At 39.0% G+C, this 26,234-nt stretch overlaps 3 protein-coding genes across 4 annotated transcripts in view; 1 reads left to right on the top strand and 2 right to left on the bottom strand.

Moving 5' to 3' along the window:
* Positions 1-650: 650 nt before the first annotated feature.
* On the bottom strand, positions 651-12,644 carry LOC120719169 (glucose-6-phosphate 1-dehydrogenase). 2 transcript variants are annotated; one of them, XM_040008176.1, is made up of 14 exons: positions 12,487-12,643; positions 11,070-11,141; positions 10,467-10,585; positions 7,147-7,184; positions 6,944-7,052; positions 6,351-6,568; positions 5,353-5,511; positions 4,723-4,848; positions 3,908-4,001; positions 3,641-3,827; positions 3,322-3,557; positions 2,252-2,328; positions 1,993-2,085; positions 651-1,655 (listed from the first exon to the last, which is right to left on the bottom strand). In XM_040008176.1, exons 3-14 carry the CDS (start codon positions 10,578-10,580, stop codon positions 1,565-1,567), a joined length of 1,542 nt encoding a protein of 513 aa, XP_039864110.1. In that variant the 5' UTR covers positions 10,581-10,585; positions 11,070-11,141; positions 12,487-12,643; the 3' UTR covers positions 651-1,564. The 2 variants fall into 2 exon arrangements, with proteins under 2 accessions (XP_039864110.1, XP_039864111.1); XM_040008177.1 differs by lacking the exon at positions 11,070-11,141 and having other exon boundaries at positions 1,565-1,655; positions 12,487-12,644.
* A 6,535-nt stretch (positions 12,645-19,179) lies between these two features.
* LOC120718906 (testis-expressed protein 49-like) lies at positions 19,180-20,469 on the top strand. The gene is made up of 4 exons (XM_040007636.1): positions 19,180-19,354; positions 19,921-20,097; positions 20,181-20,304; positions 20,388-20,469. Exons 1-4 carry the CDS (start codon positions 19,264-19,266, stop codon positions 20,434-20,436), a joined length of 441 nt encoding a protein of 146 aa, XP_039863570.1. The 5' UTR covers positions 19,180-19,263; the 3' UTR covers positions 20,437-20,469.
* A 2,586-nt stretch (positions 20,470-23,055) lies between these two features.
* The window catches only part of LOC120719039 (adenylate cyclase type 6-like), a 51,306-nt gene continuing 48,127 nt past the window's right edge, over positions 23,056-26,234 (bottom strand). The window contains exon 24 of the mRNA XM_040007892.1: positions 23,056-25,985. Within this exon, the coding sequence (XP_039863826.1) occupies positions 25,857-25,985 (129 nt within the window). The 3' untranslated portion in view covers positions 23,056-25,856. The remainder of the gene's footprint in view (positions 25,986-26,234) is intronic.

Genomic DNA, 26,234 nt, shown 5'->3' with positions numbered 1-26,234 from the left:
TACGCCATTGGTTTCTTCTCAGTTTATATAGATCCTTGATTTCTCTGACACCTTAGACTCTTCCGTCAGAAATACAAGCATAGGGTACAAGGAAAACACATGAGGAGTCTTAAGGCAACAGACATTTCACAAAATGAGGACGCCTTCCGTCAGAGCCTCAGTTTAAAGCATAGGTGTCAAACTCTGGCCCGCGGGCCAAACTTGGCCCGCAGCCTAATTACATTTGGCCCGCGAAGCCATACCAAATTACTATTAGAGCTGGCCTACTGGTATTATACAGCATATATATACACACACACACACACACACACACATATATATATTTTAGTATTAAGCTTTGCTTGTTCCATATTCAGTTTTTCAGCAAAACTTGTTTGAGTCCATAAGAAAAGATTCATTCTTATATCTGGAGGAAGATTTTTTTTTTTTTTTTTTTTCCAATAAATATTAACGTTAGCCCGCGACTTTGTTCCAGTTTTGAATTTTGGCCCACTGTGTATTTGACTTTGACACCCCTGGTTTAAAGCAATGTCAGTATGATATGTTATAGCTCTTCCAGCAAGCCCCCTCTCCACGTGCATTTTAGAAATTCTGATTTCTGTGTCAAAGGCAGGATGGCCGGTTAGACGAGAAGGTAAAACACAACACGATAACAAGCAAAACTAGTTTATTACAACTTGTGGAAATGTAGCTAGCTTTACATGAGTGTGCGGTATACAATGCATCAAAACAGACATTCACTGCTGACCTGTGGTACACACCACTGTCGTCTGGATTTTGAAATATGGAATCAATGTCAGCAACTTAAATAAATCTGGAAAATGTAAACAAAAAGGGAATGAAGCTCAAAGTGCAGAAACTAAAAAGGAGCCTGCTTTGCTCGTCCGTGAAGACAGTTAAGACTCTCAGTATAAACGCTTTGAACGCCTCGAAACTAATCTGTTTATTTTTAAAACCACCATGATGTCCTTGGTCCCACACAGAGGAGGCGAAAAACAGCAGCAAAAGTAGAAATGCAAACAATGCAATCAAAAGCAGAATGGCATTAAAATCGTGGTGATTTAAGAGCGACAGCTAGCGGACATTTGTTCCTATTCTTCATTTTCTGTGTCCGTTGGTTGACACTATGTGGACAACACTTAGCTTGCAGCGTTTTGTTCTTGTGGTTTGGATATCTGATCTAATCACTGAAGACAGGAATAAGGAGTTCCACTTAGCAGAATAATTTGTTCCCAAAAATCCTTGATCGTTCTGTTTTTTCACAGACTTGATCCCATCTCTAATTAAAGCTGAAAACTGCTGTGAATGTATGAAAACTACCACCGTAACTGTGGTACAAGCCCATGAAAACATAATCAACTCACAAATGTCTGGTGAAAGTTTGACCAGGCCTTATGGAATAACTGCAATACCTGAGATTTTCTGTCTTTGCGGCATGATGGATCCACATCGTGGAAAAGCCTTGTTTCTCAAAGATGATCCTGTACTGGAAAATATCTAACCACTCACCCTACTGCACCCCTCCTACCATCCTACCTCTACTCATCCCTCATATCATCGCAATTCAAAGTCTGTGAGGGTTCACCCATTTGTAAGTGCCTTCGTAACGAAATCCAACTTTCTGCACGAGGTCATCTGCTTCTTGAGGGCCACGGCTAAAAAGAAGGAGGGGGAAAAATAAAAAATTAAGCAATTACATTAAAAACAAATTTTTTTTTTTATTTTTTTTTTTAAAAACCTGCTGACATGTAAACTTTCTGTAATTTTATTATGCAAGTACAATGTAAAAGCTTACACTTAACGGAATCTCTTCATATTAAATATCAAACATGGTTTCCTTAATGATTTACTATTTTAATACTTTGATTTCATCTATTTCAGCTGCATTTTACACACAATTATTTCTTCATGTTTGCTGAGGCTAAAGAATCTTTTTTTGAATGTGGTATGATTTTCCTCTTCCAAGTGAGAGCTGAGTAAAACCTTTCCTACCTTCCATATTTGTAAGGAATTGGCTTCGGCTTCTCTTTCTCTATTTGATGAAGGAGAGGAGTGAAGATCCTCCATGCTTCCCTCAGTTCATCACTGCAGACAACAATTCAACATGCAGAAGTAGGTCAAACAGAGGTGCAAGGTTTTCACTACTCAGCACCTGATAGCAAAAAGAGGCCCCTCTGGCTCCATCTAGTGATGGAGATTTTAGATTACAAGCAGTGACTTAAGAGAAGAGTGGAGAAGGAAAAGTACAGACCTGCGTACAAAGTGCATTTGGCTCCCGCAGAAGACATCCAGGATGAGACGCTCATAAGCATCGGGAAGCTTCACGTCCTAAAAGAAAAATACCATATTAACAGCTTTGTTAGAGACCTGTTTTTTTTGGGGGATTTTTTTTGTACAACTACCTCTGAAGCTCTAAAACGGGGTGAAACTCTTAATCAGTCTTTGAAGTCAGTGTTAAATATATGTGCTAGATTCTTCTTTATATTACCTTGTAACACCCCAAAATACAATACAACAACAAAACAATCGTATTTTCACTTAAACAAGCAGCTGTTTTTTATGTGCATTAAAGTTATATAAAAAATTAACAGTGCAAATGCAAATTCCTTGCTGACAATTTAACCAAAAGGCATTGCCAGTGGAAATTGGCCGACATATCCTCAGCATAACCATGTATAATATCCACAAAATTTAAAGAGATTACACACACACGGTAATACTATGTTGAAGCACAGTACGTATCACTCCGCGAGGCTCCTGCCTATGACATTTGACAGATTTTCGAGCGCCGTGTTCCACATAAAATTGTTTCGAGGTCAGTAAACACAACCAGAATTCATACATAAGGCACACGGGATTATAAGGGGCACTGTCGATTTTCAGAAAAATCAAAGGATTGATTTTAAGTGTGCCGTATTTTCCAAAAAAAAAAAAAAAAAAAAAACACCTGTAATAACGACGGCCCGCTAGCATGCTCTACCAAAAATAGTGTTTTGTATCTGATGGACGAAAGCTAAACCAGTTCCACACCACTGAAGTTGCAGCATTTTTACAAATCAATTCTGGTTCATCCGTTTCATTCAACGATCCGCTTTCGCCCTTCTCATTCTCCGTCACCGCCATGCTTTTTCCGCCATGTGCGTATGAAAACAAAGGCACTGCGCATGCGCGTTTTACCCATATTCTATCGCAATATTTCATTTTCTTATCGTTGCCCAACATTATACCGGTATTACCGCGAACGGTATGATATGGCCCAGCCCTACTCAAAGTTGATCTCAGAGTGTGTGTGGCAATTAAATAAATAAAACTTGAGCCTGCCTTATATCTGCTCTTGTAGGTGAGATCCAGCTCCGTTTCTTCCGGGCTGAAGTACACGCCAGGTTTCTTGCTCATCATCTTGGCATACACAGCCTCGTTGGGCTGCACGCGTACCACAAGCTCATTCCTGCGACACTGACTTCCAAAAATGTCTCCGGGGACGTCGGTGAACTGCAGCCGCACCTCGGCCTTTCTCTCATTCAGTGCTTTGCCACAGCGAAGGATGAAAGGAACGCCTGAGGAGAAACATTTTCATGATCACAGGAGAATGTTTAAAAACGCCTTTTTTTTTTTTTTTCTTAACAATAAGCGCCTTTACCGTCCCAGCGTTCATTGTGTACGTAGAGCACAGTGGTGGCAAATGTGGCTTGAGTTGATCCTTTAGGTACTGTGGGATCATCCAGATAACCCAGTTTGGCATCTCCTTCACCCTCTGGATCCCCCACGTACTGACCCAGCACAACATCCGACATGGTTGGTGGAGCAATACACTTCAGCACCTTCACCTAACAAAGGTATAAGACCAGACACACCTCATTTAATACACAGAACACAAGTATTTGGTTTCTGCCAGGCGACTTTGTACCTTTTCATCCCTGACATCGTCAGAGCTGGTGGAAGCTGGTTTCTCCATGGCAACTAGGGAGAGCATCTGGAGCAAATGGTTCTGCATGACATCTCTGATTATGAATGAAAGAACAGGTGGTCACATTAAAGACGCAGAAAACTGTTACAAAATGAATTCAAATTATAACCGATCATGTGTTGGTTTTGATGTGCTCGTAAAACCGGTTAAATCTATTAACATTCTCCCTGCAGTGAGCTCTTAATGTACAAATGAAAAAAAAAAAAAAAAAAAAAAAAAAAAAAAAAAAAAAAAAAACACAACTGCACTTTAACTCACTAGTGTGGTAACATTAGCAAAACTTGAATATCTAATAAATATAAATGGTATATAGCTTGCCAATGAATTATATTTTCTTTACACCGATGATAGCTCATAGCCAAAGACATGTTTGTCTTGCCCCAATATAAATATTAGGAAGTATTCTTACACATATTTACTCTCTGGTACTCCGCTTGTTTTTATATTCATCATTAGAGATAGGCGCATTGAATCTTTGTTTTAGATTTAGTTCAACGTATATTTCTTTTGGGTGCCCCCCCACAACTGAATTATTGTTAACATTCAAGGTAATCTGCGTAGAATTAAAAAATAAAAAAAAATAAAAAAAATCAGCTAAATAAACCCAAAGACTGTGGGTAACCTTGTTAAATAATTGTGATCACTTATTTTCTAAAATAAGTGTAACATTTGCCTTAAAGCAGCCCTCATAATTCTGCTTATTCACAGTACTTTAAAAAGCATTAACTTTATGATTGAAGTATTTTTCTCCTCACCGGATGATGCCAAAATCATCAAAGTAGCCTCCTCGACCTTGGGTGCCAAAGGGTTCTTTAAAGGTGAGGACGACACAGGCCACGCTGTCCCTGTTCCAGATCGGCCCAAAGATTCTGTTTCCAAACCTGTAGCGAACACAGTGCATTCGTCCTCAGCTCAGCAGCACACACAGAGCAACAGCACAGCTGTTCATGACAACATGCATAAACATTTATCTTTGGTTTTGTTCTTGATTAGCCCCCACTTTCTATTCATGGTGCAAGATTTTCATAGTGGCTCTTTTAAACCACAGGCCAGCTGAAAATGAAGTGTTGCATAATTAACTTACAATCAAGAGCACATTATTTTTACGATGAAAATTTAAATTAAAAAAAAAAAAAGAAAAAAAAGTCTTCTTCTTCATACTTGAATAACGATGCTAAAAAGAAATGTTTTTTGATGAAGCCCCAGACATTTGATTTCTCCATGAGGCTCTGTTCTGCTACACTTGCTGTAAACTGTAATAAAGCCACTTGCTTTCACATTTGCAACAATCAAAAGTGTCACATATTTAAAAAAAATTAAAAAAACAAACAAAAAAAAAAAAAAAAAAAAAAAAAAAAAACGCTACTATATTTCGGGTTTCCTACCTGAGCACCATGAGGTTCTGCACCATTTCTTTGCCCAGATAGTGATCTATACGATAGATCTGGTCTTCAGTGAAGAGGGACGAGAGGTGAGTGGACAGCTCCTCAGAGCTCTGAAGGTCATGACCAAATGGCTTCTCCACAATCACCCTGTTCCAGCCCCTAAATAACAGAGTGGGGAGGGGGGGCACAAACAAATAGTTTAAACCTTTAACAATATATTAAATGATCAGATTTACAGTGTGTTTGAGAGTTAAGGGGGCATAAAATGCATCTGATAGTCCCACCTATCCAACACAATTTTAAATGAATAGTTGCCAAAATAGACAAATATGAACTACAGCTGCAACTAATCATTTCATTCATGACTGATATGCAGACAATGAAAGAAAATAATCAAGTGACCATTTAAAACGTCTATAAAAATATTGTGAAATAACTTCAGAGTCCCGGATGATATCGTCAAATGTCCCTTTTTTTTTTTTTTTTTTTTTTTTTAAAATAGTCCATACAGAAAATTTTTAAATATTATGACAGAACAAGTAAATCCCAACTGCAAGTAGTACATTTTCACCAGTATTTCTTTACAAATGTACATACTAGTTACAGATAATTCAAAGTCTAAATGTTTTGAGTTTACTGAACCACAAAACTGTTGCTAGCAGAACAGGTAATGGAAATTTTATTACAGTATTATTGAAGCTACTACTACTCCAAAATTGCAATGGAGGTTTGCCATGATGTCTCGCACTTCATTTCTCAGTGTGAGATTCTGGAGTTAATTTACAAATTCCTACACCACAGATAAACACCTCAGACTTTTAGGTGACATTCCACTCATATCAGATGAATGCAAAGAATCCACTGCATCAAACTCTCCACTTACATGAAATGGATTTACAGTCAGATACAGCAGGTAGCACAAGAAAAAAAAAAAAAAAAAAAAAAAATTAAACAAGCTGTGTGGCACATCGACATCAGAGACAGGAATGTGTACTGACTTTGTGCTCATGCAGTGGTGCTTAATGTTCTTGGTAACATCGTGGTAGACGGTGGGTGGCAGGGCCAAGTAGAAGAGCCTGTTAGCCCCAGGGCCTCCTGGAAGAGACTCGATGTGTGTGTTGAGTTTGGAGAAAGAATCCCCATCTACGTATTTCCCACTGACGTACGTGTTCCTGCCGAAGAAGGCCGACAACCGGTCTACTTCTGTGTCTGCCACCTGTGCCAGAGAGGAAAAACCTTTACTGATGTATGGACAACACACATTGTTGATAACATCTTTCACAAAAAATGCACCGTGTTCTGAGATCTAGCAAAGTTAAATGAGATTTAACTCAAGACCCTCCTACACACTTTGAATCACTATTATTTTGTGTGATGCTGCTATAACTCACATTGCTATCAAATAGTTTTAATTTAGAACAGAAAAAAGCCAACAAACTAAGATGGTGTTTTCAATTTATTTGCATTTTTCTAATACTCATCTTCGTTTTGTGGATATGATTTCATTATAACAATCTGATCTGACCTTCTTTCTTCCATTAAATAAATGAATAATCTGTTTGAGCACTACATCTCAAGTGTCCATGTTTACCTTCAGGTATGGCATGCAAGCAGTCCGGATGGCATCAACTGTCAGGGCAGAGCGAGCAAAGCCCACGAAGTACGTCTGCTCAGGTAGTAGGCCATCTCTGAACAACCACCTGGGAGAGAACAGAGGAACACATGGTTCACTATAACCCACCTCTGAGGCTACAATCCAGATTAAAGTAGTATCTTTAATGAGCCTATACTCACCATAAGGTTGGGTAGATTTTTTTCTTAGCCAGATCCCCCTATTGGAGCAAACACACACAAATATGATCCACTTTAAAGTTTACGGCGTTGTGTTTTGTTGTGTTTAGTGTCCCAATTGCGTTGTACTATTGTACTAAGTATGACTTTGCAATGGCAATAAACAGTTATCTTATATCATCTCACCTTCAAAATACAGGCTACAAGCACAGTCACATGCAAGTCAGTGTACTGTTTATTTAGGCTAGTAATCTCAGCGAGCATTAGTCATTTTCCAAGCACACAAAGGTCTAAAGATGCTGCAGTGCAAACCGGTTACACTGTGCTGCTACAGGTAAGTAGGCGGCTTTGGCTTATTTAAGAATTGCACAACCTCAGTAATCCCAGTGGAAACAAATGCCAACCACCAGGAGACAACACTGCCCTGCTGCTTATGGAAATCTTACTGAATAACCTGCTGCTTTAGTGGCTTAAACATAGTGGTCCAACCTGTCTGCTAGATAAAGGCTAATGCCTTGTAATCACTATAAAACGCAATAGATGCTCTGAAATCAGTTATAACCCAAATAAAAAAGTACAACTTTTATTGCCTTTTAACCTCAGCGTAACCAAACGGTCATAGCAGAACATTAGAAGCCAACTTAATTAGAAATGTAATTGCCAATGCTGGTGTCAAACTCATTTTAGTTTAGGGGGACATAAATTGATCTCAAATGGGTTGGACCAGTAAAAGCGCCACAGAAAAGTGTAAAGTGTAGATTTCTTAAAAACTGAAACTTTGCTTCTTAAAAGTGTGCCAGATATTAAAACAGTACTTCTTGTTAAATTATTATTCTTATTCTGTGAGCAATCGGAATAAAAACACATTTCAACAATGTCTGCTTTCCTGCCCATTACGTGTACATTAAAGTTTACAAAGTACAGCAAGCAGAAAGGCATAAAACTGTGACAAAAGAAGTACTTTTCTATCTTTAACTGAGATTTTGGTTCCTGTGTAGTAACGCTGGCATCACTGAGAGTGGAAAAACTCCAGAATTTATTGATTTCACTGAAACTCTCAGTGGGCTGGATGGGACTCTTCACTGGGACAATTGTGGACACTGGGCCACCTATTTTACCTAGTGTCCTCAGGTCAATCAGGTCCCACACCTCCAGTCTCACAAACAGCTTCTTTCCCTGGGCCATTGGTAAATGGTAAATGGCCTGCATTTGTATAGCGCTTTTCTAGTCCCTAAGGACCCCAAAGCGCTTCACACTACATTCAGTCATTCACCCATTCACACACACATTCACACACTGGCGATGGCAAGCTACATTGTAGCCACAGCTGCCCTGGGGCGCACTGACAGAGGCGAGGCTGCCGGACACTGGCGCCACCGGGCCCTCTGACCACCACCAGTAGGCAAACATGGGGTTAGTATCTGGCCCAAGGATATTTGGCATGCAGCCAGGAGGCAGCCTGGGATCGAACCACCGACCTTCTGATTAGTGGCTGACCTGCTCTGCCACCTGAGCTACAGCCACCCCATTCAGTTACTGTTAACAAACACCATCCCTCTACACCCCAACTCTGCCCACCCACCTCACCAATCTGAGGCACCTGATGACCTGAGTAACCCTCATCACTCAGGCCACTCACACATGGACTCGATACTTAAACCAAGTCCTTTGCACTACTTCCAAGAACTTGGTTCTCAAATGTGTACATGTCTCTTGTTTTGTATACATTCTCCTTGATTATACATTTCTCCTGTATGCCATTTATTCCTGCCATCTTACCATTTATATTTTATTCCTGCACAGTTGGCATGGAGCACCCATAATTTCGTTGTACATGTACAACGGCATTAAAGTACTATTCTATGTTTGACACACCTCATTTAAAACACTCACATGGGAGTTCCTTGACTTGTAATCCTGCCACTTTGTACAAAGTTGAATCCATAATATTTATTTAAAATGACAGCAACCCTCTTTACATTTATTAATCAGAGTTTAACCTGATAAAGATATTATCTACTTAAACTACAAAAGCTAGGCAATTGTTTTTGGTAAATAAATGTTTAAATATGTGGCATGATCCTTGTTTGAAGGGAAAAAGCAGTTACACCTCTTAAAGCGGTATAGTGAAACACAAACATAAAACGAGCACAACCAGAGTGAGGCTAATCACAGCCTAGCCCTGGCCTGCTCTTGATCCTACAGAGCACAGTGAAAGGAAAACGCTGACTGTCTGTGACTCTGCAAAAAACAGCCACAGCGCTGCTCGCTCCTACAAAGAGCCACAGTGCAGCAGATAGATGCCACAGCCAGTTAGATGTTCATATATAAAGCAAATGCAGCTATTTTTGTTTTACATTTCATAACAGTGACATCATAACTGAAACAGTGTCTTTGAAGATGACAATAAAAAGAGATTTATTCTATAAAAAGCATGACTTTGCAATTTTAAGGACAAGTGCTGTTTTGTTTTTAATGATAAGTTAAGACTGAAGGACCCGTAGATAAAAGCACAGAATGATGATAAATCAGAATATTGTGCAACAAGGAAAGAAGGGGAATAAAATGTTTTTCAATGCTGGAAATGGTTTCATTTCCTGAACACAGCACCTGAGCAGTATAAGGAAACGTTATACCATGAATAGAGTCATATTTCATTCACTTGTCTGGATGGATTTCATTTCACCTTTTAACCTCAGAGTAACCGAGAGTAACAAAAAATAAATAAAAATGTTCATTTAGATTTTGCAGATATTGAAAAATATAGGCAATGCTCATTTTACCAATTAATTCTATGCAAGTGAACTGTTCACAGATCTTAAAATAAAATAAGTACAAGTACAAGTAAAATAAAAACAACACTGGTGCAATTATTACTTTATATAGACAGAAAATTACTGCCAATCAATTAAAATGTTCCATTTATAACCTCTCCTCAAATGACAACAAAGAGGAACCTTGCCTGATTCACTGTCTCAGTTTTGAACACTGTCCCAGTTGTGCTTGTTTGCAGAAGCTTTTTGAAATCAGTTTCAACATTTACCCAATCACAGTGGGTGCAATTATTGCAAGTTTTTTTTTAGGATTTCAACACACTTTCTTTGAAAATATTGCCAAACACTCTTGGCTAAGTGCCCTGCAGTCTAAATGTGCCAAAATAAAAAGGGACAAAGAGATTAGTTATATACTCCTGATAATAGAAGGGTCATTGTTTTTAATTTTGAGTGCGATTCCTCTAGACAATTCACCTCTTCATTTGATTTCACAAATCTGCTTATTAGTACCCTTTTTAGGTTTTATTCTGGGAGTGATTGAACTCTTACCGATGCGCCCATGATGATGAAGACATGAACATCGGACTGATGAAACTCTTCATCATCATAGAGCTCCTTCCTCAGCTCCCCAAACACCTCAGAGCGAGAGAGAGGGATGCTCATTTTCTCTAAAAAGCAGACATACAAAAGGTTAAAAAGTCATTTTACCTGTTAAACCAAGAAAAAGAGCAAATTTCAATTCTATTTCATTTCTATAGCACCAATCACAGCCAAAGTTGCCTCAAGCTGACAGGAAAAAGTGTCAGGAATTTTTCCACGCACCCTCCAAAGCTACATAACAAGTATCTAAGATACTCAAAATCGTCAATCTCTCCTTCAAAGAAATAATGTAAAGAAAAACAATGCAATGAACAGTTTCTTAAAGATCACACATGTGCAAAACTTTCAGCCTTTACAAATAAATACCACAAATAATGTTAATTTGTTTATTTGGTTTTCTTTAACTTCACGCAAACTGCACAAGTCGTTAAAAGAGCAAACTTTTCTAAGATAATTTGTTCCCAATATCTTTACGAACATCTACTTCTTTCTCATATTGCAATCTCAGACCAACTTGGTGATCTTGAGGTTTGGGCTCTTTGGGGGCTTTACCATCTGTTGCAGGGTTCCTTGTTCTTGTGGCTGAGGACACCTCTCTTTCACTCCTGGTCAGTTGCGGTCGCTCTGCAGAATGAATTTAGGTCTAGTCAGATGGCTCACTTAATGCGTGATGCTTAAGATTTTAAAACCTCAAGTTTACACTGGCGCAGAAATGTAAAACTTAACATTTTCATTAATGCTTACATGCTGTACTGTTTTAGCATCATTCTCCTACAGCCACCAGTTCATTTCTGTATAATACGAATTACTTACTAGACCACAGCAGCTATCCATCTATACATCAACCTACCTCAGTGAGTATCCAATTTGATGGTCGGCTAGACCATTTAATAAATGTCATTCGCCTAACCTTCGCCCCTTGTGTTCGTCCTTCTCTTCAAAACACTCAAAAGAGCAAATATTATTTTTAATGATTATTTTACTAACAATAAAACCTTTGATTTTGATGGCACCTTTAGTACTGGTGTTTTTCACTCCTTCAGGCATTTTTAAATATAATAAAGGCCAGAAGAGTTAGTTCACACAGCTAATATGCGTATTTTTTTAAATTCGTAACAACAACAAAAAAAAAAAAAAAATATAAATATCTGATTCTAGTTTCTGAATAAACTGTAATGACTGAAAAGTGAATCCTATTGGGATTGTGACAAAGCAAGACATTTTGGACTCTATTAAAAGGGAATCCAAATGAATAGATTTCGCCCTATAGTTGTTACCAGTCATGAGAGGGCATCTGACTTATAAAACGAGCTAAATGAGGCAAAACCCCTGGCACTAGGCGTTTACTTCCTCGAATATTACTTAACGTTGAAAAACAACGGAAAAGGTATAGGCTTAGCCAATCAGGAAGTACAAGTTGGTCCAGTAATTTTATCACAGACTTCTTCACTTTCTGCAAGCTGCATTACCATTGACGTACTGACAAACACAAAAACAATAGTGCACGTGTGTGCCTGTCAGATGGAAGCTACTACTCCCAGAAATAGTCTCACACACAGCAACATACTCTAATGACATTAGTCAAATCCTCCACCAAATCCCGTGTTTAGACTGCTGAACCTTAATGCACAACACCATGATAAAGCTGGATGGCGAACATCTCAGGATGACACCCCAGCAGACAATTTATTGCTCAACCAGCGTTTTATTCAATGTGCGGTTAGCAGCACTGGTAGGCAGTATGGAAGAGCTCTGATGACACTTTTATTAAACGGAGATACAAAGCGTTTTCCTCGCCTGAGACAAAAGCTTCAACATTATCATCCTCTTATAACAACACGAATTGACAGAACCAACCCCAGCTAGCAAAAAAAAAGAGCACCTAGCTTTCGCGTAGCTAACACAATGTGCGTTTAAAAAGCGGCAAAGCTACTACAAGCTAAGCTAATGCGACTGTAATGCTACTTACAAACAGGTCCGTTAAGGAGATGATAACCTGGCAGTTAAAACCTGTGAACCCAAGACAAGACGCCACAGCCTTTATGCAACCTCACAGCGACGGCAGCCCTGCTCGGTGGTGCTTATTTCTCTGTCCTGCCTACTTCCCGGTTGAGGTGACAAAGCAGAATTGAGAGATTTTATTGGGTTGGAAGAAACTCACCAGCGCTCGCTCGAGATCCCATCATTGTCGACTCTGGTGACGCCACGCCCATAAGTGGGCGTGTTTAATCGCCCCTCCCCTGCACCCCCATCCCAATCTGAATGAAACCTTTATATAAATATTAATGACTGCGCAATACTAAGAGCCCATCGGGACAATAATTGTATTTATAAATACTGGAATTATATGGTTATATAAATCTTTTTTTTTTCTCAAACAAAGTTCATGAAAGAAGATGAGAGTGAGAAGAGGACAAATGGAGGAAAGTTAGTGAATCAGGAAATGCAAAAAGGGAGAGTGGAAAGGCGGTCTGTACCAGAAGACATTCTAGAGACTGTGTAGACACTGGAGGTAGAGAGCAATGGACTTCTTAAGCAGAGTATTTAACCTGGAGAATGAGATGATGATGTACCGGTATTGATTTTCAAGAACAAGGGTGATGTGTGAAGCTATAGTAACTATGAAGGATAAAGTTGATGAGTCATACCATGAACAGATAGGAAAGAGCTGTTGAAGCTATAAGGACAGAGGTGATGGTCAGTGAGCAGCAATATGGCTTCATGCCAAGAAACAGCACCAACAATGCAATGTTTTCTTTGAGAGTGTTGATGAAGAAGTATAAAAAGAGCTGCACAGTGTCTTTGTTGATATAGAAAAAGCATATGATAGGGTGCCAAGAGGGGAACTGTGATAGTGCATGAGGAAGTCAGGAGTGGAAGAGAAGTATTTAAAGGTGGTGCAAGACATGTATGGGGAAAGCAAAACAGTTGCGAGGTGTGTGGTAGGACTGACAGATGAGTTTAAGGTGGGGTGGGAATATATCAGGAATCTGCTTTGAGACCCTTCTTTTTTGCAGTGGTGATCGACATTATGATTTTTAATGAGAGTAGGGGGCTGGTGCAAGAGAGCCAACTGTTAAGTCTTTGGTTGGAGGGGACTTACAATATAATCAAAATACAGAATATTCACAGACCTTTATTTCAGCAGTCACATGCACATACATAACTAGTGAAAGAAAGAGCAACTATAATGATTCCCCTTTTTCATTCCGGCCTTATAGACTTGTGTAACATTGTGTAACTGTTTTGAAGAAGTGCACAACACTTGCATTATACTAAAAGTCTTTTCAAAGTTTAGGTGGAACTAACATGAGGCTCAGCAGTACAAATAATTAAGCCAAGAGGGCATTTACCAAACAGTGACAAAAATCCTTCTTTGTGGTAAGAAAAAAATTTGAGTTACTGTAGTAGGACACCAACACTTAAACACGGATCACACCACAGCTGATACACATCCTCAAAGAAGAGTCCACACACATAAATCCATGACAAGTCCCTGATGAAGATCCAGCTTTGACTGGCTTGGGCTGATTTGCACAAAGTTAATATCAGAGTTCCTGCAGATACTGTCAAACACTTGCCTGATGAGGGGTTCTTCAAGTTCTGGAAATAAGAACAATGCATTATTTAGATACAAAGTGATAAGAATGAGGAAACATAAATTTGCTACTTCCTGTTCCAACTACGGGCTCAGTTTGAGAAAACATGGAAATGTAAAGAGTTACTGTGTGGCAGAATAAGCCCAAAGTGCAGGACTCAGAAGATGAGGTAAAACTCAAAAATAGCTGTATTGCATGCTCTTACAAAAACACAACAAAAAGCAGGGCAGGTGGACAGGTCTGTAGTCTGTCTCTTACCTTTAAGGATATTTCCAAATTCTCACCTCCTCAGAACTCCATCTGCTCATCATTAGTCCCAATATTTTATATATATGTGTGTGTGTGTGTGTGTGTGTGTGTGTGTGTGTGTGTGTGTGTGTGTGTGTGTGTGTGTGTGTGTGTGTGTGTACAGGCAGGTATAAATCTAGACTGTGGCAAAATAGTTACTTTAGTGTGTCAGTAGATAGCAGTATTACATTTTCGGAGCAGAGATTTGTGGTGCAGAGAGTGGTACGGTGGTTGGTACTTGCAGCAAACGGGTGTGGGTTCAAGCTGGCTGCGGCCTCTCTGTTCATGGGTTGAATAATGTCTGTAAAGGTTCTCAGTCATCCAGGTCAAGTCATCGTAGTCTAAGGAGCTTGGAAAGAAAAGCGTCTGGACTTCCTTAAGTTGCTTGAAGACAAGGAGTTTTGTCTTTGGGATGAACTAGTTTTTTGTGGCTGGGTCTGACACAAACTGTCTGCCATCTATAATCCAGTTTTGAGATCCCTTCAAAGACGCCTTAACCCCCACTAACATCCTGGGCCTTTTGACCTCAGGAAATCACCTAATAGGGGGGGCAAGGTCTCACAATGAGTTCACCCGAAACCTTATTGTGATTGCTGATTGTGACCTACACCCGTTTTCACACCTTCGCTCATGTGATTAGGTATTGTAAAGGTAAATGATTAGGATCATTTGTCCTTCTTGGGTCGACACTCCCATGGGGCTTATATTCTGGGACTCTTCACCATTTGACCTCAGAAGTGAAGAAGCTTCTTGGATGAGAGGTGAAACGTCTTCAAGCAACTTAAAGAAGCCCAAACGCTTTTCTTTCCAAGGGTTGACTCTATCTTGACTTCCACCAAAGAGATGCATCTTAGTTTAACTTGTTATTCTAAATTGGCCGGAGATCTGAATTATTGCTTGTTTCTCTGTGATGACCTGGTAACCCAGCCCAAGTGTAGCATCTCTCTTTCTGAATAATGGATCTGATGGCACCTGGGAATTGGATATGTGCTTTAGAAAATGGTTGCATATGGAAAAGATCAATTAATGTCACAGTCTTTTTGTCCTCTCAGAAGCAATATACCTGCCAATATACATGTCCAGCAAACACACTTTACTGCTAATATTCCTAGGTTCAAGGTTCAAGGTTCAAGGTTCTTTATTTGTCACATGCATAGTTATACAAGTATAACACACAGTGAAATGTAGCCTGACACGCTCCTCGACATGTGCAAAAATGGGGGGGTGGGGGGTGGGGGGGCCTGTAGAGGAAGAACATTATACATATATATATATATATATATATATATATATATATATATATATATATATATATATATATATATATAGTATATACATTGGGTGAATGTGCAGTAGTAGCAGCAAGCAGGTGAATTCTGTACATTAATATGAATAGACATCTGACTATTTTACAGGATAGACAATATAAACATATTTAAAATTAAAGGAATTTGAAATGTACATTGTTCCTTGGTTTAGTGTCTGGAAGAGAGTCCTGTCTCAGTCAATTATAGATGATGTGAGATGATGTGAGCGGGCGGGTGTGTGTGTTTAGGGCACGGATGGCTTGGGGATAGAAGCTCCTCTTGAGTCTCTCTGTCCTTGCCCGGAAGATGCGGAACCTTCTACCAGAATGCAGAAGTTGGAACAGTTTGTTGCCAGGATGGGACGGGTCCTTCAGTATCTGCGCTGCTCTAGTCCGGCATCTCCTGGTGTAGGTGTCCTGAAGCGGGGGGAGAGCAATCCTGCAGCAGCGTTCTGCTGTACGGATCACTCTCTGGAGAGCTTTTTGGTCCTTCACACAGCTGTTCCCAAACCACGATGTCATGTTCTGTGTGAGGATGCTCTCCACAGCGCCTGTATAGAAAATCCTGAGGATCTTTGGAGAGACCCTGAACTTCCTCAGTTGTCGTAGGTCCTAATAATCTTCTAAGTACTTTCTTCATACCGTAGGTAAAGTGTGTGTTTTAAATGCAAGCAATGACAGTAAAATAAGGTTTGAAGAACCACTGATGTGCAGTGTGAATAGAATTACAACAGCTTCATCATGCAGTACTGTGAATGCACTCACCATCTGTGCTGGCATCATCCTCCAGTAAGATCTCTGTGAGCAGGGCAGCAGGAGCTGTGTGTAAGACACTGTGGACCGTCCTGAGGAGAGCGGACCAGGCCTCATTATGAAACACTATGATCACACTGGTGGTCGGGAGGCCAGGACAACGCCAAAACATCCGTTTCAAACAGCTGTCAGAGCCAAACTGAAAGTTAACCCGTACTAGATTTTTAACAAGGGGTACAGTACTGTGCAAAATCTCGAGTCACACACATAGAAATACAGTATGTAAGGGAAAAAGAGAGTTTGTATAATTCTAACTTGAAAGCCAATATTTGGTATGACCACCTTTATTCTTCAACACAGCCTGAACTCACTTAGGCAAGCTTTCTTCTCATTTCTTTAAGTAGTCTTTAGAAATAGTTCTCTGGGCTTCTTAAAGGACGTTCAAAGCTCTTCTTTAAATGTTGGTTGCCTTTTGTTCCATTTTCTATCAAGATAACAGATGACTGCTTCACTAATATTGAATAATATTGAAGCAGTCATGACCCAGAGACCACTGATAGGATTCCACTCTGTTTTTCTATCCAGGTATACCTCTACTGTACTGATAATGTGTATGGGATCGTTGTCATGCTGAAAAATGAAGCAATTTCCAATCAGATGCTTTAATGTGGTATTACATGGTGGATCAAAATCTGACGGCGCATTTCTGTGTTCATAATTCCATCAATTTTGACAAGATCCCCAACACCACTAGCGTGAGTGGACCCCAAACTATTACAGAGACTAAACCATGTTTTGTAATGTTCATGACTGCAGACACTCACTGTTGTGTGAGTGTGTGTCTGCAGTCATGAAAAAAGTAACCAGTATGGTTATTCACTTTAGAGCTCGTGTGTCTTTGCCCAGATCACAGTGGAGGGAGATACAATCACCGGCAAACTGGTTAAACTGGTTTTTCTTAGTCCATTTTACTTTCCCGTTATGGTCTTTACCATTTGCGCCCGGTGCCCTGGAATCTTGGAGAGGCCTCTGAAGTTGAGGCTTGAGCTCCTCTTTAAGGTAAAGTCTAGGAGAACAGCTGAGACCTGAAGAATCTGGGAACACGCTATTATGCTCAAGGATGAGTCCCCTGAGTCTCCCCACACTACCAAAGGGAGGTGTGGTGGTTGTGGAGGGGCTTTGTAAATGATGTAGTATGAAATGAACAGCAAACTCAAAAAGCAGGTGATCGCTAACTTTACTGATCGGGTGAATTGATGGCTGAAGAAGCACATGATGAGCACAAGGTAGTGCTGACATAAAACAGAGCAGAAAAAAAATGAGAGAAAACAGTAAAAATCTTTAAGAAAGCAATTATATAAAGTTTTACTTACTTACTAAGTCATAAAGAAAAGCATTTATTGCTGGCAAATGTGCTGAATGGTCTTTAAATAAAACCCACCAGCATGCTTTTTTTTTTTGTTATAGTAAGTATATTATTAAACTCAATTTCCATGTACCAGATTTCATATGATATTTATTTTCATCTATGATTGAGTAAGAAGTGTTTACAAATAATATAAAATAAATATATGTGAAAATAATGATCTACAGAACAATTACTGCAGTTAACACAATGTTTATATTGTAAATTCTAATCAGCACTTACACATTACCCATATCCCTATATGGGTCTAAGTGTTGAACCCATCCATTATTGTTTTTTGAATGTGTAATTTGGCTGGTAGTAGGAAACAATTTAATCAATCAAAAAGAACAACAACTGCTCAAACCGGTTTATCGTTTGGAAGAGATGTTTTAATTATTCCACAGCTTTTACATGTTTTCTTCGCTGTCTCTTGTCTTAGCTTGTTAATTGTCTTTAATTTTCTATTCTTTTAACTTGGACTTTTACTGTTTTCACACTTTTCTTGTATCCTTTTTATCTTTTACTGCAAGAGTTATTTTTAATATTGTATATAAAATTAGATCACAAACACAGTTTAAATAACATTATACAGCAAATATTCTATTTTTGTATAACATGTATGCAGTGTATAACAATGCATTATTAGAAATAAGCATTTCTAACCTTTACGATATCATAGGTGAAGTTGTTAGTCTAAAAGTGAGTTATAAAGACATTGAGTTATAAATTGTTACTTTTTCTACATAGGGTTTTACCCATTAATCAATGGCTTTTAAAATTTTGTTGATATATACAGCAAAACACCTCGTATTTTTAGTTTTATTTCATCTGGGAACTGGCTGTGCTTAAATGCCTTCAGGTGATCTGGACCAAATATTTACAGATCACTATACTTCTGACTTCCTGACATTGTTTTGTATGCCAGGCGGTTTAAATTATTTGTGTGAAATGTTAAATGTGTGACAGCCCACACAGATTTTAGTTATAGAGTTATTTGAAAATTGTAGAACAGTGAATTTTGAACCCTTAGAAACCCTTAGAAATTAAATTTACTGTTTTTGAGATATATCAGTATCAGTAGTAAAAAGAAATTCTTCATAACGTTAGCGAAACACAATTTTATAATCACTATCTGTTTTGCCTTTTCTAACTGAACCTTTTTTATGCCAATATGATTACAGATTTTTTCTTTGTAATGATGTGAATCCAACAGCCCTAACTCGCACCAGACATCTTTGAAATCTAGCAAGTTATTTATCATTAAGTTGGTTCCGGGTAGGCGGGGCTTGTTGCCATGGTTATGTGTAAACGGAAAGTTCTGGTTTATTTACAGGGGGTTTTGTCTCTGGTGTGTCTCTACGGCAGGTTCGGGCAGACAAACTGTGCAACGTTATGACCTTTTTTGGTTTGACATACCTGGGTTATCAGAACCCGATAGGAGATAGAATGATACTGAATCCCCGGGGACCGTCTAATCCTAACGGTAAGGAGAGCTTTGCTTTCGCTTATGTGAACAATAGGTCTGAAAGCGGGGCTCGGTTGTCTTTTGGCCTAGAGTTACCTAAAGGTTTAGCTACGTGGAAAATTGGCTCATAATTTCAAAACTCTTCAAAAAGAATAAAAGATAGCAGTCTGTATTTGGAGTTCATGGTGTAGACATTTGATTTATGTCTACACCATGAACTTTGATTTTAATTTATTAATACCTAATTTATTTTCACAATCTTTTTACTTTTTATTTGGTCAGTAAAATAGAATTAAATCACACTCAGTAATTGCTTCTCCCCTTTGCCTTCAGAACTGCCTTTATTCTTTGTGGCATCGATCCAACAAGGCGCTGGAAATATTCCTCAGAGATTTTGGTCCATATTGACATGATGCCATCACACAGTTGCTGCACATCCCTGATGTGTATCCGTCAAATCCCCAAATTTGCTCTATTAGATTGATTGTAGCAGCAGGCAACTTAATATTGTCCTTTAGGGCCATTGACAAGCTTTATTAGACCATATTTAGTTGTAACAGCAGTGGTAACATATCTCATTACAGATGGCAACAGCAACATCAAAGCCGGGATGCCACCTTCTCTTCAAGAACAACCGAGACACCTCAGATGTGTAGAGGACTGCCAACTTTCCGACCAGCCTCTTCCCCACAGCACTGACATACACAATGGGAGCCATGAGAGATGCGAAGCGATGATCAAGCGGCTTCAAACACCTAGATGTGAGTAAATATAACAGATGTGAATGTTGATGAGTAAACAGCTGCATCAAACAATGAGAGCCTTGGTTTCCTCTGTTCTCCAGCTCCAAACCAGCTCTACATGGTGCCTCTGACAGAGAGCCAGAGGTATGGCTGGATGGTGTCCAAGAACCCCGAGCCATGGATGCTAGTCAGACGGTTTCCTCGAAAGAACAGCGAAATGACCAAGTATGTAACATTTTCAAATCAAACAATTTTTTTGTTTTATTTTTTATAACATGTGAGTGAACTTGTTTTTATTACTTTCATAGGTTTGTTAAAGAAATGTTAAAGACGGACCCGAACTTCAGCCTGTTATGAAAACTTTTGCAGTAACACAAATTACCTCACACATAAAAACAGCAACAAACATGATGTGAAAACGTGAAATTAAACTGACAACATGCACACTTTTAGAGGTTGTTTTTTTTTTGCCTCATGCAATAGTGTTAAGCCTATTTTTGTAATGAGTGTGCTCTCTTTTTTTACATTTAAGTAATTCTTTGAATGACATGTACAGTATTAAGCCTTTGTAGAAAGTTACTGCTCAGCCAGTTTTTGGAGGTGTAAAAATGTTGGAGGGTTGCTCATTGGAGAAAAACAAAAGGGTATTCAGTCTTAAAGTTGTTAAAGCAAGGAAAAACAGGATTTGCTTTACTCCATAGTAAGGTACAGGGCCATTGATGCATCACTAACAATAAGGGTCCTTACATCTCAGATCATTGAATTTTTAGAACATTTTCTGGGCAACTATCTCTGATTTCTGTCATAATTTTGTGTTTAAATCATCTGGACACAGCAACTTTTCCTTGAAGACTAGTCATTTCAGATGAGTTACTAGTTTTTTTCAATACATTTAATATTTTTTTCTGTGTTTATTTTTACTTGTTGAATTTTAATGCCTCCTTTGATTTTTAAAACTCAGTATGACTTATCTGACCCTTCCAGGCCAATGTGCATGCATATAAAGTGGGTGTGAAAAATGAAAAAAGTACACATATATTTTAAGTTATTGTCTCAGTTTTAATTTGATTACAGTTTGGAAACTATTTGGATATTTTTTCTGTTCAGATCTGCTGATATTGTTGTTTCTGTGGTATAACTTGTGTCATATTTGCTAAATCCAGCACGAAAGTTGAATGAAAAGAGCATTTCCATAATTTTTATCACTAAAAAAAATCATTTTTAGAAAATGTTTTGCATGTTTTAGTTTGCATTATTGTGAAATACAACTATATACAATTTACAGATTGCCACTAGTCATTTTTTGCATTGTTAATTTCTTTTTTGTGCGCTCAAATATGGAACTTTACAAGACTGGCACTGGAAATCAAAACTACCAACTAGTATGTGATGACTGAGGCTTCCTATTTCTTATTTGTCTGAAATATATTTACCTCCTCCAGTGCTGAAGCAGTGAAATCAGTACAGTATGGGCTGACACTGGGATCCTTCAGCAGAATGATAACGGTTTGTTCCCTGAAATCTAATCGTGTCACAATTTACGTCTTTGAGAAACACAAAACATAAAAAGATTTCCCTTCCCGTTTATACTCAGGTCAGCTAGTTTCTGTGTTTGTGCTGTGAATGGTTTCTCCTGTCTCTTCATGCTCATTTGTTGGCTGTTATACATGCTGGTGCTATTATGACTGCCTCAAAGGCCACAACAAAGAATGGAGTCACAACACCCACTGATTAGGGATTACCAAAGGTTTATTAAACTTAGTAATAATCATGGTTCATGTAAGGCTGTATCAGTGGTGCAAAGCCATGAATGGATGGCAGTTGTATGTTTAGAAACTGAATTAAGATAATAGGTCAAATAAAACAAAACAAAACAAACAGGGTTGCCATTGCATGGAGGCGGTGCAAACACTGTTAGCAAAGGAGTAGTCGGAGTGAAGACAGGGCGAGGTCTCAAAAGGTGGGGTTCAAATGTCCCTGGCCGGGTGTGGAGGGCCAGGTTTTCCAGGAAACTCCTGCAACACACACACACACACACACACACACACACACACACACACACACACACACACACGGCAAACCTTGCACAAAAGCCTGTGGCCATAACAGATACCAACAGTTAGAAATCGGTAATATCCACCCAGTTATTTCCCCTTATCCAATTTGAGGTCAATGAATCTGACCCTCAAAGGTCAGAGGGGCTGGAGCTTATCCCGGCTCTCATAGGGTAAGTGGCAGGGTACACCTTGGCCAGTCTCTCAAAGGGCTAACACAGTGAGACAGACAACCATTCACATTCATACCTATGGTCAATCTACGTGAACCAATTAACCCCACTAACTGCATGTCTTCAGACTGTAGGAGGAAGTTGAAATACATGTAAACACCACACAGTAAGGCCCTGAACAGATGGTGGATTTAAACACAGGAAATACTTGCTGGGAGGTAAAAGCACTAACCGTTACGCCACTGTGCTGCCCTCAGCAGCTTATATATGCCGATAATGTTGGTGCACTGATCATCAGGAGTCTTTTCTCATGTTTCCTGCTGCTGTTGCCCTTTACCTTTGAGAATACCTTGGTTTGAAGGCTTGTTTCCTACACATAAAAATGATGGATTTAAGGTCTCCCTACATAAAAAATGTGATCTAAAACCCTTTTTTCTTACAAAAAAGGAACTCAGGTCAATTTAGTTTTAATTATATATCACAACAGTCACCTTAAGGTGCTTTATATTGTAAAGACCCTACAATAATAGAGAAAAAAAACCCAATAATTAGACAGCACCCTATGAGCAAGCACTTGGTGACAGTGGGAAGGAATAACTCCTTTTTAACAGGAAAAAACCTCTGACAGAATAAGGTTTAGGGAAGCTAAGACTACTGGAGGTTTCTATAAAGCAAAGATAATGACTGAGTCACATTCAGCATCAGGAGCAAAAATACAGTCACACAAAACAGCCATTGATTTTTTTTTTATTTTTTTCTTCAAGGGGAAATGTTATTTTTCTCTTTGTCATAGTCCTCAACTCTTCTCGTCCTTCAAAACTTTGCAAAAAACAAAACAACAAAAAAAAAAAATCCCCTTTTCAACTCTTCCAACTCAGGGAAAAATACAAATAAAACAAAAACAAATACGGAAGGATTCATCAGGCCTGAGCAAAAACACTGTTTCAGTAGTATGGGGACAAACCTTCCTTCCCTCTCCTCTTCCCCTCCCCTCCCAAAAGCATCCCAAGAGTTAACAATCAACACAAGTCTATGGACAGCCAATAGAAATAGAATACATACAATGAACATCTTTATAATAAACTCAAGTGCATTTTATAAACTCTTTGCTTTATACGAATCACTCTTCATTGGTCACAGTTCATGTGATAGTTGGTGATCTCCGTTGCATTACTGTCCTCTAGACGCGAGCCCGAGTATCATTGCACAGGAGGGACCAAAAGCACAAGGCTGCGTGAGCTGGCTTTGGTACAAACGTGATCAACTGTTGGTTGCCACTGCTAAGTGTGAGGGAAGAGCTGAGTCAGGGCTGATCCTACAAATTAACAGAAAGCTGCGCCCGGGGGAACCAAGACCTTTACAACGATGAGAAAGTTAACGTAAAAAATAATAATAATAATGTCGACAAGCCCTTGTCCCTCTTTCTCTCTCTCTGCCCAAACATTAGCGGTCCAGGCAGGGAAAGCAAGCACACTTCCCATTTAGTGTTAATCTGTGATTTGTTTTATGTCAACTTAAGGCAATCAGACTCAGCAATCAGTGCTTTCATTTTCCGCTGAGGCGGGTGTAATAGGAGAGAAAATATGTGTAGGCCTACCAACTCGACCTTGTCCTCTTTAAACAGCGTAACACGAGGGATGCTGTTTGTTACCACTGAGAACTTTAACGTGTGTGGAAGTCACCGAAAAGCCTGGCTGAGATTTACAATACTGCAGTAGTGGCATGAATTTAAAAAAACAAACAAAAAAAAAAAAAGAGCAAAAAACAAAAAAAGCACAGTGATTCATTTGTAAATGTGTGTGTGTTTACTGCTATGCTTATGTGAGCATACACCACTTGGGCTCTGCTGCAAAGGCAGCTAATGGTTATTACTTACTATACATGATCACACCTATCGTCAGCTTAAAAATACTGTACTGTACATCAGGACTGAACAGCAGAACTCATTGGCTGCAGTTGATCAGTTGGTACCAGTGAGCTGGAGCTTTACGACTGGCATTTTACAAGAAAGCGTGCTGGTCTTTGATCCTCTTCATCGGAATGGAGTCATCATATTAAGCATAATAATTAATCAGAATCATCATAATAATAACAACATTAAGAATATACAAATGATGGATACAGAAGTGATACAAAATACCCTACGCTGAAAACGAACAAAAATGAAAACCAGATACCACAATCAGACATGCTTCAAAGCAGTTATGTTTGGCAAGAAAGCAGTTTCATTGTATCATAAAAACCTCACAGTGAAAATAGTTATGCCCCTTCAGGATTACAAAGCACAGTATTCAGTTAAAATCAATATATATTAATTTCCTTCATCTATTTCTTCTTCATAGAAGAATCAGGCTGTGCGATACCGATGCATTGAAATCCAAAGTTTCTCCCCCTCCCCCCCGAAGGCTCTGGAACGGGTCTCGGATCTAAGTTCCTTCATTTCCATCTGTACCAAAACAATACCTCTCTGAAAGGGAAGGAGCAGTCGATGGCGGTGTACTGTCACGGCCGAAAAACCGGCTCAAGCTCTAAGGAACCAATCGGACATGAAGTGAGGATGAAGAGGGGCCAAATCCTGGCTGGCTCTACTTTTACTGCTCAGGTATAACCTTCTGATAACATCCTTAGTCGTCTTTAGTCAGTTTTAAGTTAACCTAATTTAACAATCGAGGTCAGCGTTTGAATTTAGGGTTCGTGATATGCTCTTTGCTGCCTGAATGACAGACGAAATAAATGTTTTGTACATAGTCTAAAAAAGGGAGGGAGCAGACTTTGTGGCCAGCATTTGGGCAGAAAGACGGAGGGTTCAGGCCCTCTGCTTAAATAACAGAGGCGGAGATCATTGCTAACTCTAGCAAGAACATATCCACACGTCTTGCCTTGCTTTTAGTAAATACTTTAGTCTTTGGTCAATATATTCCTCCTCAGTTTATACATATATTCATACACACACAAATATGCATGTACATACACACTTAAAAAACGTGTAATAAACTGGATATTTGTGCCCGTATGTTTCCACACTTTTTCATAAAGGACCCTTTTTGCACAAAACATCGAGATCGAAATAAATAATTAATGCAGAAATAAAACACGAGTACCTGTTTGTAATTCATGTGAAATTAAAAAAAAAAAAAATACAGAATAAGAAAACAAACGAACAAAAAGACCCAAAGTAAAATAAAAAAGTAGCCGTATGTACAGCGTTAATCTTCTTTTGACACAGGCTAAAAGGCGTTTTAAATAAACAGACTTTGCATCTTTCAAGAAGCCTGAGAGAGAGGCTAGACATGAGAAAAACACGTGTCCTTCGACATGTACGGGATCCAAAACGGCCGTCAAACGAGAACATTTTCCTCTCATCTAGAACACTTTCTGTTTGAAGTCTTCAAAGTTTCTCTTTTTTTTCCCCTCTTTGCTCGGGATTCAAGTGGTGGCGTCTCTAGTTCTTAGCCGCTCGCTCACACCGCGAGTCCTCGCTCAGTGGTGCCGTGTCCTTGCAGTGGGGGGGTCATCCCAGCATCTGCTGCTGCTGCCGCTGTCTTGGCTGCTAACTGTTGGGCGGTCCATCATTCAGGAAGTAGGTTGTCATTTCGCCTTTACCTTTTACCTTTACGACCCCACGACACTCAAGCACGTAGCCTTTGCTTACAAGCACCTGGTAGAGGTCTGTGGTCACCTGTGAAAAGATGTACACAACGATTTACAAAAGAGCGCAATATTTTAAAAGCAGTCACTTCAAACTCTTCGTTTGTTTTTGCACTGATAAACTTTTATTATGAAGCTGACAAAATGAAGTCAAGAAATCTTTACATTTAAAACTGAATTAAGCAACTTAATTTAAATCGTATTGATGCTGGTTAAAATGTAAATAATAACACTCATATCACTAAATCTTACCAAAAATATTTAAAAAAAAAAAAATCAT

Source organism: Simochromis diagramma, unplaced genomic scaffold (genome assembly GCF_900408965.1).
Source record: "Simochromis diagramma unplaced genomic scaffold, fSimDia1.1 OVJJ01000545.1, whole genome shotgun sequence".
NCBI lineage: Eukaryota > Metazoa > Chordata > Actinopteri > Cichliformes > Cichlidae > Simochromis > Simochromis diagramma.
This window is presented reverse-complemented; position numbering and strand designations above follow the sequence as displayed.